The following is a 15,614-nucleotide window of genomic DNA, read 5'->3' as shown; positions in this document are numbered from 1 at the left end:
GGTGAGTAAAGAGACTTCTTTCAAAAACATTGAACTTTTGTACTGTATAGGATGCACATTCACATCAGATAGAACAGGAGAACTTTTATCTTTCAGTTTGTTTAATCTCATTTAATGCTGGAGAACAGGCTATATGTTTACACAGCGCTCATAATGTCGGCTACATCAGAGGCTTTTTAGACACACTGATAAATCCCAAATGATTCCTCATTTTCCTTTGTGAGCACATGAGATGGAAGTTCCCAGACAGAAATTCTTCTTCTTCTACTGACAGGATCCACCAAAATGTCTTTCCTGTTGATGTTTGTGACCGTTCTGCATTTGGTCACCCTGGCCATACTTTTCATTGCCACCATGGAGAAGGTAAGTCAGAACTGTAATAAAGAAACTGACAAACACACATGACCTCTGAACTATGCATTTGCTCATACAATCAAAATGTGCTCAAAATTGTTTCTAAATCACTGGAGATCAGGTGAAGCTCATTTTCCAAAAATTGTGAAACATTTTAACAAATGAAATTTGAGAAACTCACATTTTTAAAAGCATCTACACATCATTACATCTTAGGGGCCATTTACACTACACCGTTTTCAACTAAAAACGGAAAACTTTTTATGCTTTTTCTAGTCCTGGTGGACTTTGGGAGACACGGAGAACACGGATCTCTGGTATAAGTGCACCTATGACAACGCCACAGAATCCTGGCTATGTGCATCTGTCAAGGAGAGCGGTGAGTTACTGATTTTAAACAATATAAGGCAAGGCTATTAAAAAAAAGTCCTAAACTAGTTTTTGTTAATACAAAAAGTTCTTAACTCTTTCCCCGCCAGTGTTTAAAAATAAAAATAAAAAAAAGTTGCCAGAAACCACCAGCATTTTTGATCATTTTCACACAAATATTTTGTTGTATGAATTTCTGAAAATGCAACATATCAAAAGAAAAGAACAGACCCTCAGCTTTTAAACTAAAAAACCTGTTTTATTCTAGCATCATGCATTCTTTTTTTTTTTTTATCAACACTTGAAAATGGGGAAGTTTCTTTAAAAAAAGCATTTTGTTTGGAGTTGAGAGTTAAGCCACCACAGTCATCAAAATGTAGAAAATAGCACAAAGTGAAAATAAAATGGTATTTGGGGTTAAGGTTACGGAAACTACATTTAGCATGGTAAATACACAAATCAAACATGAACTGTTAATAAAACACATGGACACTGATTTGGATGAATAGAATGAACATACATGCATGCAAATCCTTCCCGGCTTTCATTACGTACAAATTGACAACGCAACTAATGACGTTGCATGCTCGTAATTTCATTTGCTCTTTATATATAGATATGCAAACAATAACAAGCTACGCAAATAGTGTTAGAATAATGACACTGACATATAGCCTGACATCTCACTTTACAGCAGATACTGAATCAATGCATGTTACATAAAAGGCATCTCTGACAGAAGAGCGTTTACAACACGCATGTCTTTCAAAATAAAAGTCTCACATCAGAAAAACATTTTGAATTATGTTTATTTATTTATTTGACTGCAGTGACTCGCGACCCACCAGTTGAGAGACTACATTTCTACACCGAGGTTGACGAATAATCTTTGTAAATAAATAGCTATTTGTGATATTCTTCTCTCTCAGAATGGCTGCAGTCAGTCCAGGCCCTCATGATATTATCGGTAGTGCTCTCCTCCATCTCCTTCATGGTGTTCCTCGGACAGCTCTTCACCATGTCTAAAGGAGGACTTTTCTACTTCACTGGTCTATGTCAATGTTTTGCAGGTAAGTGTTTTCATTAATTACTTATAAACTGATTATATATAATTTTCTATTAATTTAGGAAGGTTGGCAGGCAGAACGTTGATGACATGTTATTATTCCCTAAATAGTGCCACATGTGCTGCTCCCTTGTGGACACTTTCTATATATATTCTCACACTATTCACCTCCTCCACACACACAGGTTTTGCAGCATTTGCGGCTGTTCTGATCTACACCTTTCAAAGGAGAGAGATCCTTCAAGATGTTCAGGAGCTGGAAATGGGTCGTTTCGGCTACTGTTACATTCTAGCCTGGGTCTGTGTGCCCCTTTTACTTATTAGTGGCGCACTTTATGTGCATCTGCGCAAACGGGCCTGATTTTCTGCTTAACACCATGCATGTAGTGTAGCTGTTTAGTCTGCTATGAGATTATATATGCTTATGGCTGTTTTATATTTTATGATATATGGAGTATTGTTATTTGTAATTTATTATTATCCTACTAGTTTGTAGGACCAAACTCCCAACACATGCTTTGCTGCTTTTGGGAAGTTGCATCAAAACGTGGAAACTGCTGCTTTATAGAGATGACTTTTGTTGATCTTCAGAACACAAATGAAGATCTTTTTGATGAAATCTGAGAGCTTTCTGTCCCTCCATTGACAGCTACGCAACTACCACTTTTCAAAAAGTTCATAAAGATATCGAAAAACTAATCCATATGAATTGAGTGATTTAAAAAAAAAAAATCTGAAGACTCGATCGCTTTATATGATGCAATAGATTGACTTTAGGCTTTTATTCACATATAAACACTCATCAACTCACACATCAGTTGTGGTAAACGGAAGCTCAATCATGTTCGCTTGACATCTGAGAACCAATGAGGTTCATTCTCGTGTTACGCAGCATGTTTGAGCTTCAGCAAGAACCAATGAGGTTCATTCTCGTGTTACGCATCACGTTTGAGCTTCAGCAAGAACCAATGAGATTCATTTTTGCACAGGTTTGGTTGCGCTTCTGTTTATGTTCACTGATCAATGTTAAAATGTGAATAAAAGCCTAAATTCAATCTGTTCATTATATAAAGCGATCGAGTCTCTTCAGAAAATTTGGACTAAACCGCTCAATTCATATGGATTAGTTTTACAATCTCTTTGTGAACTTGTTGAAGCGTCAAAATGTCAGTTGTGTAGCTGTCAATGGAGGGACAGAAAGCTCTCAGAACCAAAAAGATCTTCATTTGTGTTCTGAAGAGGAACGAAAATCCTTTTTTAAATCATGCGTTAAGAAAACTGGAAAAAGTTTCTAAATCAATTTGTTGGATCCCCAACATGAAAACGTCACAACTGGAAACCTCAAACCAGTCCTTTTCCCCCAATATTGAATATGTGTCTTTGTATTATTATATGTTTTTATGTATGCAAACTCTATAAATAAAATATTTTTCAAAATCACAACAAATAGTTGTTGTGTTTTTGGTTAGAGTAAACAAGCTTAGAAAAAAAGAAGAATAGAATCACAAAAATGCTGCAGTTCATCAACAGGATCAACAATTGTCCACTAGAAACTTGTGAGTCATGAAACTGTTAAAGTCGTTTATATAGTAGTGAGTTTGAATCAGTAATTAGTAACAATCTGCACTGCTAATTCAAGTGTTCAATTTGAACAGCTCTAATAAATGTATTGTGTTTGGTTGTTGTATCAGCATGACAACATACCATCGTAAAACACATTCTCTGCTTTTAAAAACACGATTGATACTGTCAAAGAGACAATAGGCATTAGACATGACGCCTACAGATAGAAGAGGCGATTACAGAGGAATGTGTGCATAAATGAATTACAAGGAATTCATGCAGAACCTAAAGGTGAGCAAAGGTGAGCACACCATACTTTCTTCATTGGATCAAAACACACGTAGCTTCTCCGGATGTAAACATCATGTATACAGATGCTTGTGACGTGAAAAGAGACCACTAGGTGTTGAGTTCCAGCCTCGCCCCCTTTTGACTGTGAGGGAAAGAAGGTCTCAATCTCTTCTCCCTGGAGATGACTGGCTCGGCTGGTAGAACCAGTCACGATAGTGGGCCGGCGACAGAGAGGCACTCTATGTGTTTACTAAAGACACAATAAAGACAGAAATCTAATATCAGCCTTACGAGAGAGAGGACGAGGACTGAAGGGAGACCGGAGTGTTTCTCAACATGTTTTGTGGGATGTTAGATGATTTGCTGACTCAAGACGTGGTTTTGCATGAAAGCTAAAAATGGGCAGATCGCAGCAATGACTTGTTGCTCACATTGGCTGGTGACGGGGAGTAATTTAACACCAGATTGAGTGAGGCCATTTAGAATGGGTGGAGATAGCAGAGATATGTCAGAACTTGACGGAAAGAGTGGATGGACTGAGGGTGTGTGAGACAGGCACAGACGGGTAAGTCTCCACTTTTAGTACATAATCTGTTCTTTTTAAGTATTACCATAAAATAGATAAGTAGAAATGCATGGATTTTAACATGCCCTTGTGAAAAAGAAGTACACTTTAGCATACTTTATAGTCAAGAGTAGTTGTTACTTAAGTGCGAACTGAATGTAACGTTGTAATTATGTTTTAATAGTTTAAATTTATATTAAAATCAGTTGAGGTATGCATAAGAACATCTTCATGTCAGTTTCTCCCTTAATAGACTAAATGCCGATTTGTTCTTCACTTTTGATGTAGGATAAAATCCATGGTATTTAGGATCAACTCCGACTGTATAATTGCGTTACATATATCTTAAGCGACTTAAGTGCAAACTGAATGTAACGTTGTAATTATGTTTTAATAGTTTAAATTTATATTAAAATCAGTTGAGGTATGCATAAGAACATCTTCATGTCAGTTTCTCCCTTAATAGACTAAATGCCGATTTGTTCTTCACTTTTGATGTAGGATAAAATCCATGGTATTTAGGATCAACTCCGACTGTATAATTGCGTTACATATATCTTAAGCGACTTAAGTGCAAACTGAATGTAACGTTGTAATTATGTTTTAATAGTTTAAATTTATATTAAAATCAGTTGAGGTATGCATAAGAACATCTTCATGTCAGTTTCTCCCTTAATAGACTAAATGCCGATTTGTTCTTCACTTTTGATCTACGATAAAATACATGGTATTTAGGATCAACTCCGACTGTATAATTGCGTTATATAAATCTTAAGCGACTTAAGTGCAAACTGAATGTAACGTTTTAATTGCAATTAAATGAAAATGTTTTAATAGTTTAAATTTATATTAAAATCATTTAGCTGAACTTTTTTGACCCGCTTAAGTAAGACAACGTACATCTTTACGTGTAATTTCGTAAATATGCTTAGTGTACTGCCAAATGTAATGTCAAGCATTTATGGTAAACTAAAATTTCCTCTAATGTCATTTCTATTGAAACTTGTATGTCATGTATTTAATTACACATTTGTAGTTATGATGTTGCAATTTATTACATTTACAACATACTGACTTAAATATACATTATTTATTAAAAGGACAGATAACACAATGCAGTTACAAGTATAATCATGTACTTTACAAATGCTTTAGTATGTCAACATATCAAAATAAGAGCACTTTTAAAACACTACAAAAGATTGTTAAACATGATTTAAAACTTGCTAAAAAAACTTTTAAATTGACATTATTACAAAGTGATTTTTTTTAAAGCTCTCTTTAAGTACACTTAAGCATTTTTTTTTTTTTTTAAATATACATTTAAGATTTGAAGAACACTACAAGTGCACATTCAACACAGTCACGTGCACTTCTTTTCCACAAGGGTGGCCATCAAATCAAATTGATGAGGAAAAGGCTGGGAATGTTGTTAAACTCTAATGTTGCTCTTTTCCCCTGAAGACTGTATTCTAGGACATTTCAAGATTCTCCAAATCTTCCAAGAACCACACAAACGATTCCTCCATGGAGTATCCTGCTTTTCTGTTGACATTTGGTGGCTAAAAAGAGTTAAATGGTTTCAAGGCATGAAGAAGAACCTCAACTATTTGAATAATTCACCAACATCCTCCTCCAAGAAACTTAGAGGAGCAGCCAGTTATTCTCTACACATCAACATGCAGTTTTCCACAGTCATTGTTTGGTAGAAGAAGGATATCTCCATCCATCATTGGGTTCCAATCATGTCAAACTCTCAAGAGCAGAGCCTCAATGAGAACGTCATCTTCGCTCCGTTGACCGAGTCCAGTCCAGACTTCTTGCACTGCGAGGAAGAACGCTATTGTGTGGAAAGCCTGGTGAGCTCCGGTCCTGAGGCTTTCTACACCAAACTCCAACGGGAACAAATCGGATCGTTCTTGTCCACCGGCGAGGTGAACCAGATCTCCAGCTGGGCCGAGGACTATCTTCAAAGCGATGCGGTCCTGGAGGATGGAAACGGGGAGGTGGAGGTCGGTTCTGAGGGGGACGACTTCTCCGGACATTATTTCCCCACGGAGTCTGACACTCCGGCTCCATGCTTGGAACTCGGATGGCCAGAAAGGTACAGCTGGATGGACATGGGTCGAGTTGAAGTATACACCAATCCTCCTGTCGAACAGGAGCCCTCTATACGAGTAGTCCTCAGGAGACTCTTACAAGGAGCCACTAGGGTAAGTCAAGTCAGCTTTATTTATATAGCAGCTCTTTCAAAGCAGATTCACAGTAATAAACAGCTGCAAACTTAATCAAATATGAAACAAATTATGCAGTTCTAAAAAGACAGTAGTTCAATAACTCTAAGTTCAGCAATTATGAAATGGATTCAATTGCTCTACAAGCAGAAGAAAAGAGTTTGGTTAGACTCAGCTTGAGTCAGTTCAATGTTGATTCAGTTCAGTTTATTAACAGTGTTGCAAAATGCATCAATGATGAAACACTGTCGATTCAGCAATAAATCAGCTCTAAAGGAGACAGTCGGTAAGACCAGGGGCCTGATTTATTAAACGCAATTATACAGTCGGAGTTGATCCTAAATACCATGGATTTTATCCTACATCAAAAGTGAAGAACAAATCAGCATTTAGTCTATTAAGGGATAAACTGACATGAAAATGTTCTTATGCATACCTCAAATGAAACCTTTTGGCCTCTCATACGAGTAATTCAATTATTTCGACATTGTTTATGAAAGCACATCAGAATATGCATGAATATAATTTACTGTAATGTTTTTACTGCTTTTAATAATTGCATCCCTAAAATTAATTGATTTATATGAATGATTTCCTAAAAATAATAATAATATTATCAGAAACTGGCCCATGGGCTCACACGTTTTCTGATTTCCTTGCCCATTGATGAGTCACATACTTCTGATATTTGTAGGCGTTCAGTAGTTGATGCGCTTGATTTTAAAGCCGGAAGTTGACATTGTTTTTTCAAACAAGAAAAAAAAGTTGATTTTGTCCATGAGGAATTGATTGGATGGTTGTGGTTTGCTATTGGTGGATCTCATGTGAGTGACAGGTAGCCCCGCCCTCGTCATCAGATTAGAGATGTGATTAAAGATTACGAGGGCACATGAATTAAAAAATAATGATGTACACAGATAAATTATTTATAATAAATACAGCAATATTCCTTTTGTGACTTTAAGATGAACTGCGATTTATAAAGAGAAATATATTAAAGGAACACACCGACTTTTTGGGACTTCAGCTTATTCACCGTATCCCCCAGAGTTAGATAAGTCCACACATACCCTTCTCATCTCCATGCGTGCCGTAACTCTGTCTGACGCACCCACCGCTAGCCTAGCTTAGCACAAAGACTGGAGGTAAATGGCTCCATCTAGCATACTGCTCCCAATAAGTGACAAAATAACGCCAACATTTTCCTATTTACATGTTGTGATTTGTATAGTCACAGCGTGTACAAATAACAATGTCACATGAGAGACAGCCATCTTCGATGGCTAGCGGTGGGTGTGTCAGACAGAGTTATGGCCCACACGGAGATGAGAAGGGTGTGTATGGACTTATCTAACTCTGGGGGATACGGTGAATAAGCTAATGTCCCAAAAATTTGGCGTGTTCCTTTAAGAACATTCTTCTGCATATGGATAGACGTTGTATAAATCATTCGTCAGAACATTTTGGAAACTGTCATGTGTTCACATTTAGGATAATTATATATGAACATCTTTATAAATGAGCTAAAATAAGTTGGTTGAATGCAAAACACTAAACTAAGCATGAACCAGCAGAAAGTCCACTAGTTTTTTGCATTTGTGTTGGGCAGGTGATTGCCGTTGTAACTGATAAATTGTCGGATAACGTGGTGATTGGTGACCTCCGAAACGCTGCATCCCGGGGGGTTCCGGTGTACATCATCCTCAACAGAAGATCCGCGGAGGAGAACTGCTCTCTGCACCAGCTTCAACATCCGGTGAGTGGATCAAACCATCAAAGTTAATTCTGATGAGTACGTTGTGTAACCTTTAAGCCACAAAACTTTCATGCACACCTTAACAGACTGAACTTTAGGCTGGTCCTCTAGACAAAAGACCAGACACACCTTAGTGGAATATTCTGCATTTGTCAGCAAATGTTACTCTTCATCACAGAGTTTCTCTTTCTGTGTGCAAGCAAGTATGAATGAGAAGAACTCATAAAGCCATGGTGAACAGGTTCAACTACATTCATCTGCTGCGGATGATTGGCTTGTGGTTGTGGAATGTTTTTGGTTTGGATAATCGCTCCACATCTCTGAAACTTAACTAGATCTGACCTTTAGTCGAAAGCTGAAAGTTTAGAATTTTTGCGGGAACCAACTGCAATCTTTATGCAAACATTAGATTTTGAGATGTAGTTCAAGGGAATCTCTTCCTTGATGACATTTTCCAGAATATCATGGTGCGCATTCTTGGAGGTAAAACGTTCCTGACGCGTGACACGAAGATGGTTGTTGGAGAGCTGAAGAACAATTTTGTGTTGGTGGATCTGGAGACGGTGATGATGGGGAGCTACAGGTAAAGGACGCTTTCATAATGGAGCTCATAAATCAGTCTTTTAATAGAGCTGAGAAACGCATTACCTGCAGTTGAAAGACTTGCTCCAGGGAACAAGGGTGTGAACCGTTTGGGATTTGAACCAACTTTTGGGTTGCCAGCTCATACCTTTAAAGACTTTAAGCTACACCACCCCTACATTATACAGACAATTATTGAAATCAAGACTCTGTGGGAACAATTTTTTGTCTCTTTCACAGTTATTAAAGTATACTTACTCAAAAGTTTAGGGTCTTTTATTTTTATAAAGAAGTATCTTTTGCTCACCAAGGCTGCTTTTATTTGTTTAGAAATGCAGTAAAACAGTAAAATTATAAAATATTAGTTTATTGAACTGTTTTCTATTTATATATATTTTTTAAATATAATTTATTCCTGTGATCAAAGCTGAATTTTCAGCATCATTACTCCAGTCTTCAGTGTCACATGATCCTTCAGAAATCATTCTAATATTGATGCTCAAATTTATTTTTATTTTTATTAATGTTGAAATGAGTTGTGCTGCTTAATATTTTTGGAAACCATGATAATGTTTTGTAAATATATTCAATGTCACTTTTGATCAATTTAATGCATCCTTGCTGAATAAAAGTATTAATTTCTTTAAAAAATGTACTGGCCCCAAACTTTTTAATGGTGATATACACTGCCTGGCCAAAAAAATAAAAAAATAAAACGATGCCGTTTGGATTTAAAAAGGCAAATGCTCAAGGGTCTATGTTTGAATTATTATTGCTGTGATTATCATGTTTCTAGCATGTTATATGTTTGGCAATCGTTTTTCTAACCCTAATTAATGGAGTGTGTAGCTTTTCATTTCTTAAACAACCATGTAGGAGTAGACTTGAGTCTACAGAGTACAGAGTGCTGGACTCTTGCATTGTCAATACAAGATCTTGTCCAAAAATTGATGCACCTCTTGATGGAAATAAATGTTGTGATGTTAATTCCATCAAGAGGTGCATTCATTTTTGGACAAGATCTCGTGTTGTCAATGCAAGAGTCTCCTCCAGCATATCCCAAAGACTTTCAATGAATTTAAGGTCTGGACTCAGAGGTGCCAATTCATGTGTGAAAATTATTCTTCAGGCTCCCTCCCAAACATTCTTTCACAATTTGAGCCTGATGAATCTTGACATTGTAATTCTGGAATATGGCCATGATGTGTCTTCATGGTTGTTTAAGTAATGAAAAGCTACACACTCCATGAATTAGGGTTAGAAGAACTGTTGTCAAACATATAACATGCAAAGCGATCAAATGGTATCAGAAGACTTTTTTTATCAGAAGAATTTGCACATATTGACTTTTTTAGTTTAGTTTTATGGCGCTAATTTGCTCCATTTTGGATTGTTACATCTTCTGAATCCTTTATAATCTCAAAATTTTTCTTTTTTGTCTTGGTCAGCCTTGCCTGGAGCGATGCTCACCTACATCGTCAGCTCGTCACCGTCATGAGCGGCCCGGTTGTGGAATCTTTCGATCGAGAGTTTCGGATCCTCTATGCTGCCTCGCTTCCAATCCCAGATGCATGGACAACTGGAAAACCAGCAACAGAACCCAAAATATATAATAAACTGCCACCCCTGAACACAAACGGCAACAAAATTGAACTTACAGAGTTCATCTCCAATCCTCCGCCTCCTCCTATTGACAGTCCTCTGGATTGGGAGGCGATGGGGGTCATCAAGAGATTCCCAGACAGCAAATTTAGTCCACCGGATGATGGGGAGTTGCAGTTCTATCATCGACCCCTCTTGGACAGACATCCAGGAGGATGGGAGCTCCCCTACAATGACTTCAACAGCAGACATCTGACTGGGCATCAAGAGGAGGGCAAGTGAGTACAAAATACAAAGATATTTGACCTCAGATCTAATATGTGACAGTCTCACAATTACATTAAGAAATAGGAATGGGAAAAATATTAAAGCTAGACTTTATAAAACTGCATGTATTCGGAGGAAGAACATTGTTTTGGTTGTGCTTCAGCTCTGCGTGACTGTGCGGATGAATATGATTATCATACTGCTCATAAAACATTTACTACTAGGTGTAAGAGATATAACCAGTTTAGAAAGGATCTCAATCTGACTAGCTGAAGACGTTACTGTAGCTTTACCTATTATTAGACACAGTACTTCCTTGAAAATAAATTCCAGCACACATGATGAAATGACCCTTCACAATAGATAAAGCTTTATATTGAACTCTATGGAAATTTATCTGTTCAATAAAACACCTTACTCTCCTATTGAGTAATAAAAACGCATTTCTGCGTCGCTTTGATAACATTTCAAAGTCTGTCTAGCCAATGTTGATTCTTGTTTTATTACGAGCTCTGTCTCGTTCTCTTTTCTCCAGCAGACTCTCCTCTGTTCCCCGTTTGTTTAAAATGGGTGATTCTCCTGAGGTTGGAGATTTAGCGGCTCCATGTCAACCTTTCTCGCTCCTTGTGACACTAACCTCTGACTTCTCACACCAGACACACACACACACACACACACACACACACACACACACACACACACACACTCAACTAACCTCTGACCTCTCACACAAGACACGCGTCAAATGAGCCAATGCAACTTTACTCTATTTACGGAAATGACGAGACACACACGGGCGAGTGAAAAGCATCCCAACAGGTCTAAAATATAAACATATTATTGGCTTACTATAGTGAATCAGGGTAAGACAAAAACATGTTTTGGTTAATATATTGACTCATTATTTAAATTGTATATATTTTGAACAAAAAAGTTACATAGTGTACCTTTAAAATAGAAAATAGTTAATGGTTATTGCAAGTTGTAATGTTTCACATATCGGTTTACTGTATTTTTTATCAAATAAATGAAAACAACTTTTAAAAACAAACAAAAATCTTGCTAAACCCAAACTTTTTAACAGTAGTGAAGTGTATGACATGAAAGATAGAGAAAACAAAAAACAGGTGCTGTAACTGAGTGAAATTACATAATTTTGAACGTATTTTGTGTTTTCATGAACAGCTTGTAGAATTTAATACAGTTTTTGATATGTGATGACTAAACCCCACAATGTATGACTCCATCCATATTTAATATATGATATAATATTCTGCAAGCTGTGATAGCTTTGAAGAGCACAGTCCTGAAGCTATTGCCTGTTGTATTTCAGAATGAAGTACAATATTTGAACTAAACTTAAACTTACTCTGTCTTATCTGCATTTTAGGTTCAATTCAATGTTTCTGTCAGACTTCAGGCATCCGGAATATCAAATACAAAGGTCAGCATTCTCAAAAGACTTTTCATGTGAGCTCATACGGATGTATTGTTAGATGTGTTTGCGCTTCCTCTTAACATGCATGTGCTTTTTCTGTTGTTATCTGCAGGCGGCATTACTCTCCAGGAGAAATGCATTGCAATGACGTGGTGAACAGGTAACCGGTCCAAAAGACTACAAGAGACAATCATGTAAGCAAATATTTGAATAGATGTTAGCAAACCTCTTAGAGATTTGTGCTTATCTCTTTCACCCAAAGACATTTGCAGATGCCTGACAGAATCACGTATCCCGTGCTGAATCCTGAAAATGAGGAGAGGTATCCTGTGTACAAATCCCGCAACATGGCATCAGAGGAAGAGATGGGACCCGCTCTGAGACGAGAGCCTTTCCTGACAAGAGACAGAGTTTTAGGAGACATGATAAACCCAGAAGGAACCACTCAAGCCAATCTAAAGGTCGGTGCTACTGGTATACACGCAATAATGAACGACTGGCCGTGTTTTATTGTGAATAAAGTTACGGCTGAAAGACGTTATTATTAGGCATGATTAGGCACGACACAAAGGCAAAGCCATGATGGCTTCTTCTACATTATTGCTTTTATAAAACGGTTACCACACAATATGAATATTAAAGCCGGAAATACGTATTAATGTTACTTTTTTGAAGTAAAATAACTGAAATCCATCCTTCCGCCAGAAGAAAATAGTCCCTGACAGTGACACTAAACATCAAGAAAGTGTTCCTAGATGTAATATGCCTCATCTGATGGAGCTCAAATAAAAAAGATACTAGAACAGAAAAAAACCCAGAGACTTACGCGTGGGTAGGCCCTACGCGTACATTACGCAGTCATTTTGTACCCACTTTTTTGTTTTTTGACAGTTTTCATTGTTTATGGGGAGCAATATGAGAGAGAAATTTGGTGATCGTCGTTTAGGTACATTAAACCACGTAAAGCTAGGACTTATATATATAAAGCCCATGAGAACCGCGGGGAGTCAACACACAGCCGCTGCCCTGCTGAAAATGTGAAGCAGAAACGCTTAATGTTAAAACATGACCTGCGCGAAAGAGAAAAATAATAAAAATGAATGCGTCATTGTACCCACTACCCAGCACTTCTGAAAATGCACTTCCGAATGCGTCTCTGTCGCCAGCACATTTCAAACCAAACTGACGCCCATGATAAGATGAACAAACAGTAAAAGGCCTACCTGAAACAGAAAACTTTTGAATAATATTCCCTCTGCACTTCGGAAACTGTGGGCTTACACACACACCAACACTAACCACCCGCATAATGACAAGACTGTCTTGACAGAGGGAGGGTGAATTAAAGATGAATAATGCAAACATAACGCCAGCAGAGGTCACTATACTTCATATAACTAATAAACAGTTACTTTTGCGGTAATAGTAGCCTACATGGAACAGTTTTGACAGTAGGCCTATGATTGTTATGTTGAAATCGGTGGAGCGCAGTGATACACAGATCTGTTCAGTGAAACGGTCATATACAGAAATACTGAAAAAGATAAAAGCAAAGTCACTCGAGGCTGTTGTTACAGTGATTTTCTATAGGATAGTTAAGGGATGTTGTTTGCTTTATTCCATTTTTCCTTATTTCATTCTTTCACAGAAACCGCCAGATCTTTCCCGGAGCAAGACTTTCAGCACTTTGAGTGACATTCTTAAACGGGTCAATTCACGTCGCAGTTCTTTAGGACAGACTAGGACAGAAAACCCAACGCCGGGCATCAGCAAATCCACAATGGAGCTGAATGTACATCGTTCAGACACGGCATCAAACGCTCGAACCACCGTAAGAGAGACTGAGATTTCTCATTTATAGTTTACATGGCAGCTGTTGGGACAGAAAGATAAACATACAATTAGCCCTAAAAGAGCCATACAATATAATGCTCATGTTTAATGTTTCCACTGATATTTCTGGTCTTATTCAATATTAATGGAACATGATTATTTTGAATTTCATTTCTATGAAATACATTTGTGGCATGTTGTCAATTATTACTCATTCCTCAGTGTGTACAAATACACGTTTTGCAGTAAATCAATGTACACCAGAAGCCTAGAAGAAATGTACTCTAGCCTAGATTTAAAATGCACATCTGACTGTCTCAAAAGGACACTATCGTTCAAAAGATTTTTTGTGTTGTAAATATTTGTGTTCAACAGTTGTACAACTGTTTTCAACATAATAATCAGAAATGTTTCTTGAGCAGCAAATCATCATGATTTCTGAAGGATCATGTGACACAGTAGTCTGGAGTAGTAATGCTGAAAATTCAGCTTTCATCACTGGAAGAGATAACATTTAAAGTAACCTATATTCAAGTACAAAACAGTTATTTTAAATTGGGTAATATACGGTTATCCGGACCACATGTGATGACCTACCCCAACCCCGCCCCTAAACCTACCTGTCACTGGGGTTACGACCAACCAAGAGCGGTTGTCGTCACGTGTGGTCAGGTGTGGTCCGGATAACCGTATAGTACCTTAAATTGTAATAATATTACACAATATTACTGTTTTTTTTTTTTTTTTTTTTATCAAATAAATGCAGCCTTGTTGAGCATAAAAGACTTTAAAAAATGTAAAAATTGTACAGATCCCAGACATTTGAACAGTAAGCCCATCTGTGCAAATATCTTTATATTGTTTATGCATAATCAGAAGTTCATTGTCCTAGAAAAATAGTCCCACCCACAGTTTTACTGAAGCCTATAATTTCTACTATGAAGTGCATTTCAATTTATTTATGCACAAATCTGGTGTATTTAAAGCTTAATCGTGTGATATACCTTTAAAACGCTAAGAAATGACTTCACTGCTATTGTCTTTCAGAACTGTGATAATCTGCCTCTGACTCCAGCCCTGGCACTAATGAAAAAGAGAAACGATGATGTTAAATCTGGACTGTTGAGGAACATGCCCAGTGTGTTTTCTCCTGGATTCAGATCTTCCAGCTTCGGCCAGCAGAGGGAGCCGTGGAGGTCTCCTTTCAGAAGCCACAGAAGTGAAGAGGAGCACTGAACTTATGCAGGAAACCCCACACAATGACATCAATAGTGTTACAATAATTCCCACATATTTAAATATGTAAATGTTACTGTAATAAGCAAGGCTGCAGGTACGAAGGGAGTTTTCTGCTTAATGAGAATGAATATTCATCATCAATGATGTCACACTTGAAGAACAAGTCTATTATTATAGGCCTGATTTACATGTGATGAACTCATGATGTATGAACTGTCATATTTTCTCAATGAAAAGGGAATGTAAATGTCAAATGTTAATGCTGCCTAACATTTAATATATATACCTCCATTTATAAAATCAAATACCACAAACAAATATAAGAGACTGGCTCTTTCTATTCAGATATGCTCAATAAGTCATCATGAAATAGTTTTACTTCAGAACGTCCATCAGCTACAGAGGAAAGTTGTTTCAGAGGAGCAGGTTGTTACGGTTTGATTAAAGATTACAAT

General features: G+C 37.3%; 3 protein-coding genes across 4 annotated transcripts in view; 2 read left to right on the top strand and 1 right to left on the bottom strand.

Annotated features, from left to right (window-relative positions):
- Window positions 1-3,226, top strand: part of emp3a (epithelial membrane protein 3a (MAM blood group)) — a 5,934-nt gene extending 2,708 nt beyond the window's left edge. Inside the window, exons 3-6 of the mRNA XM_081358227.1 lie at window positions 275-363; window positions 631-733; window positions 1,653-1,793; window positions 1,975-3,226. Of these exons, the coding sequence (XP_081214353.1) occupies window positions 286-363; window positions 631-733; window positions 1,653-1,793; window positions 1,975-2,150 (498 nt within the window). The 5' untranslated portion in view covers window positions 275-285 and the 3' untranslated portion in view covers window positions 2,151-3,226. The remainder of the gene's footprint in view (window positions 1-274; window positions 364-630; window positions 734-1,652; window positions 1,794-1,974) is intronic.
- LOC308686007 (coiled-coil domain-containing protein 30) overlaps window positions 1-10,359 on the bottom strand; it is a 23,114-nt gene extending 12,755 nt beyond the window's left edge. The window contains exon 1 of the mRNA XM_081358223.1: window positions 10,251-10,359. The gene's annotated coding sequence lies outside the window, so the exon portion shown is untranslated. The remainder of the gene's footprint in view (window positions 1-10,250) is intronic.
- Window positions 5,287-15,614, top strand: fam83e (family with sequence similarity 83 member E). Of its 2 annotated transcripts, XM_081358225.1 has the most exons (9): window positions 5,287-6,421; window positions 8,052-8,198; window positions 8,657-8,781; window positions 10,229-10,660; window positions 12,040-12,093; window positions 12,200-12,247; window positions 12,350-12,548; window positions 13,736-13,918; window positions 14,968-15,614. In XM_081358225.1, exons 1-9 carry the CDS (start codon window positions 5,954-5,956, stop codon window positions 15,154-15,156), a joined length of 1,845 nt encoding a protein of 614 aa, XP_081214351.1. In that variant the 5' UTR covers window positions 5,287-5,953; the 3' UTR covers window positions 15,157-15,614. The 2 variants fall into 2 exon arrangements, with proteins under 2 accessions (XP_081214351.1, XP_081214352.1); XM_081358226.1 differs by lacking the exon at window positions 13,736-13,918 and having other exon boundaries at window positions 14,968-15,291.

This window comes from Scardinius erythrophthalmus (assembly GCF_964197995.2).
Source record: "Scardinius erythrophthalmus genome assembly, chromosome: 25".
Classification (NCBI taxonomy): Eukaryota; Metazoa; Chordata; class Actinopteri; order Cypriniformes; family Leuciscidae; genus Scardinius; species Scardinius erythrophthalmus.
Note: the sequence above shows the minus strand (reverse complement) of the source record. Positions and strands in the feature narration are given on the sequence as shown.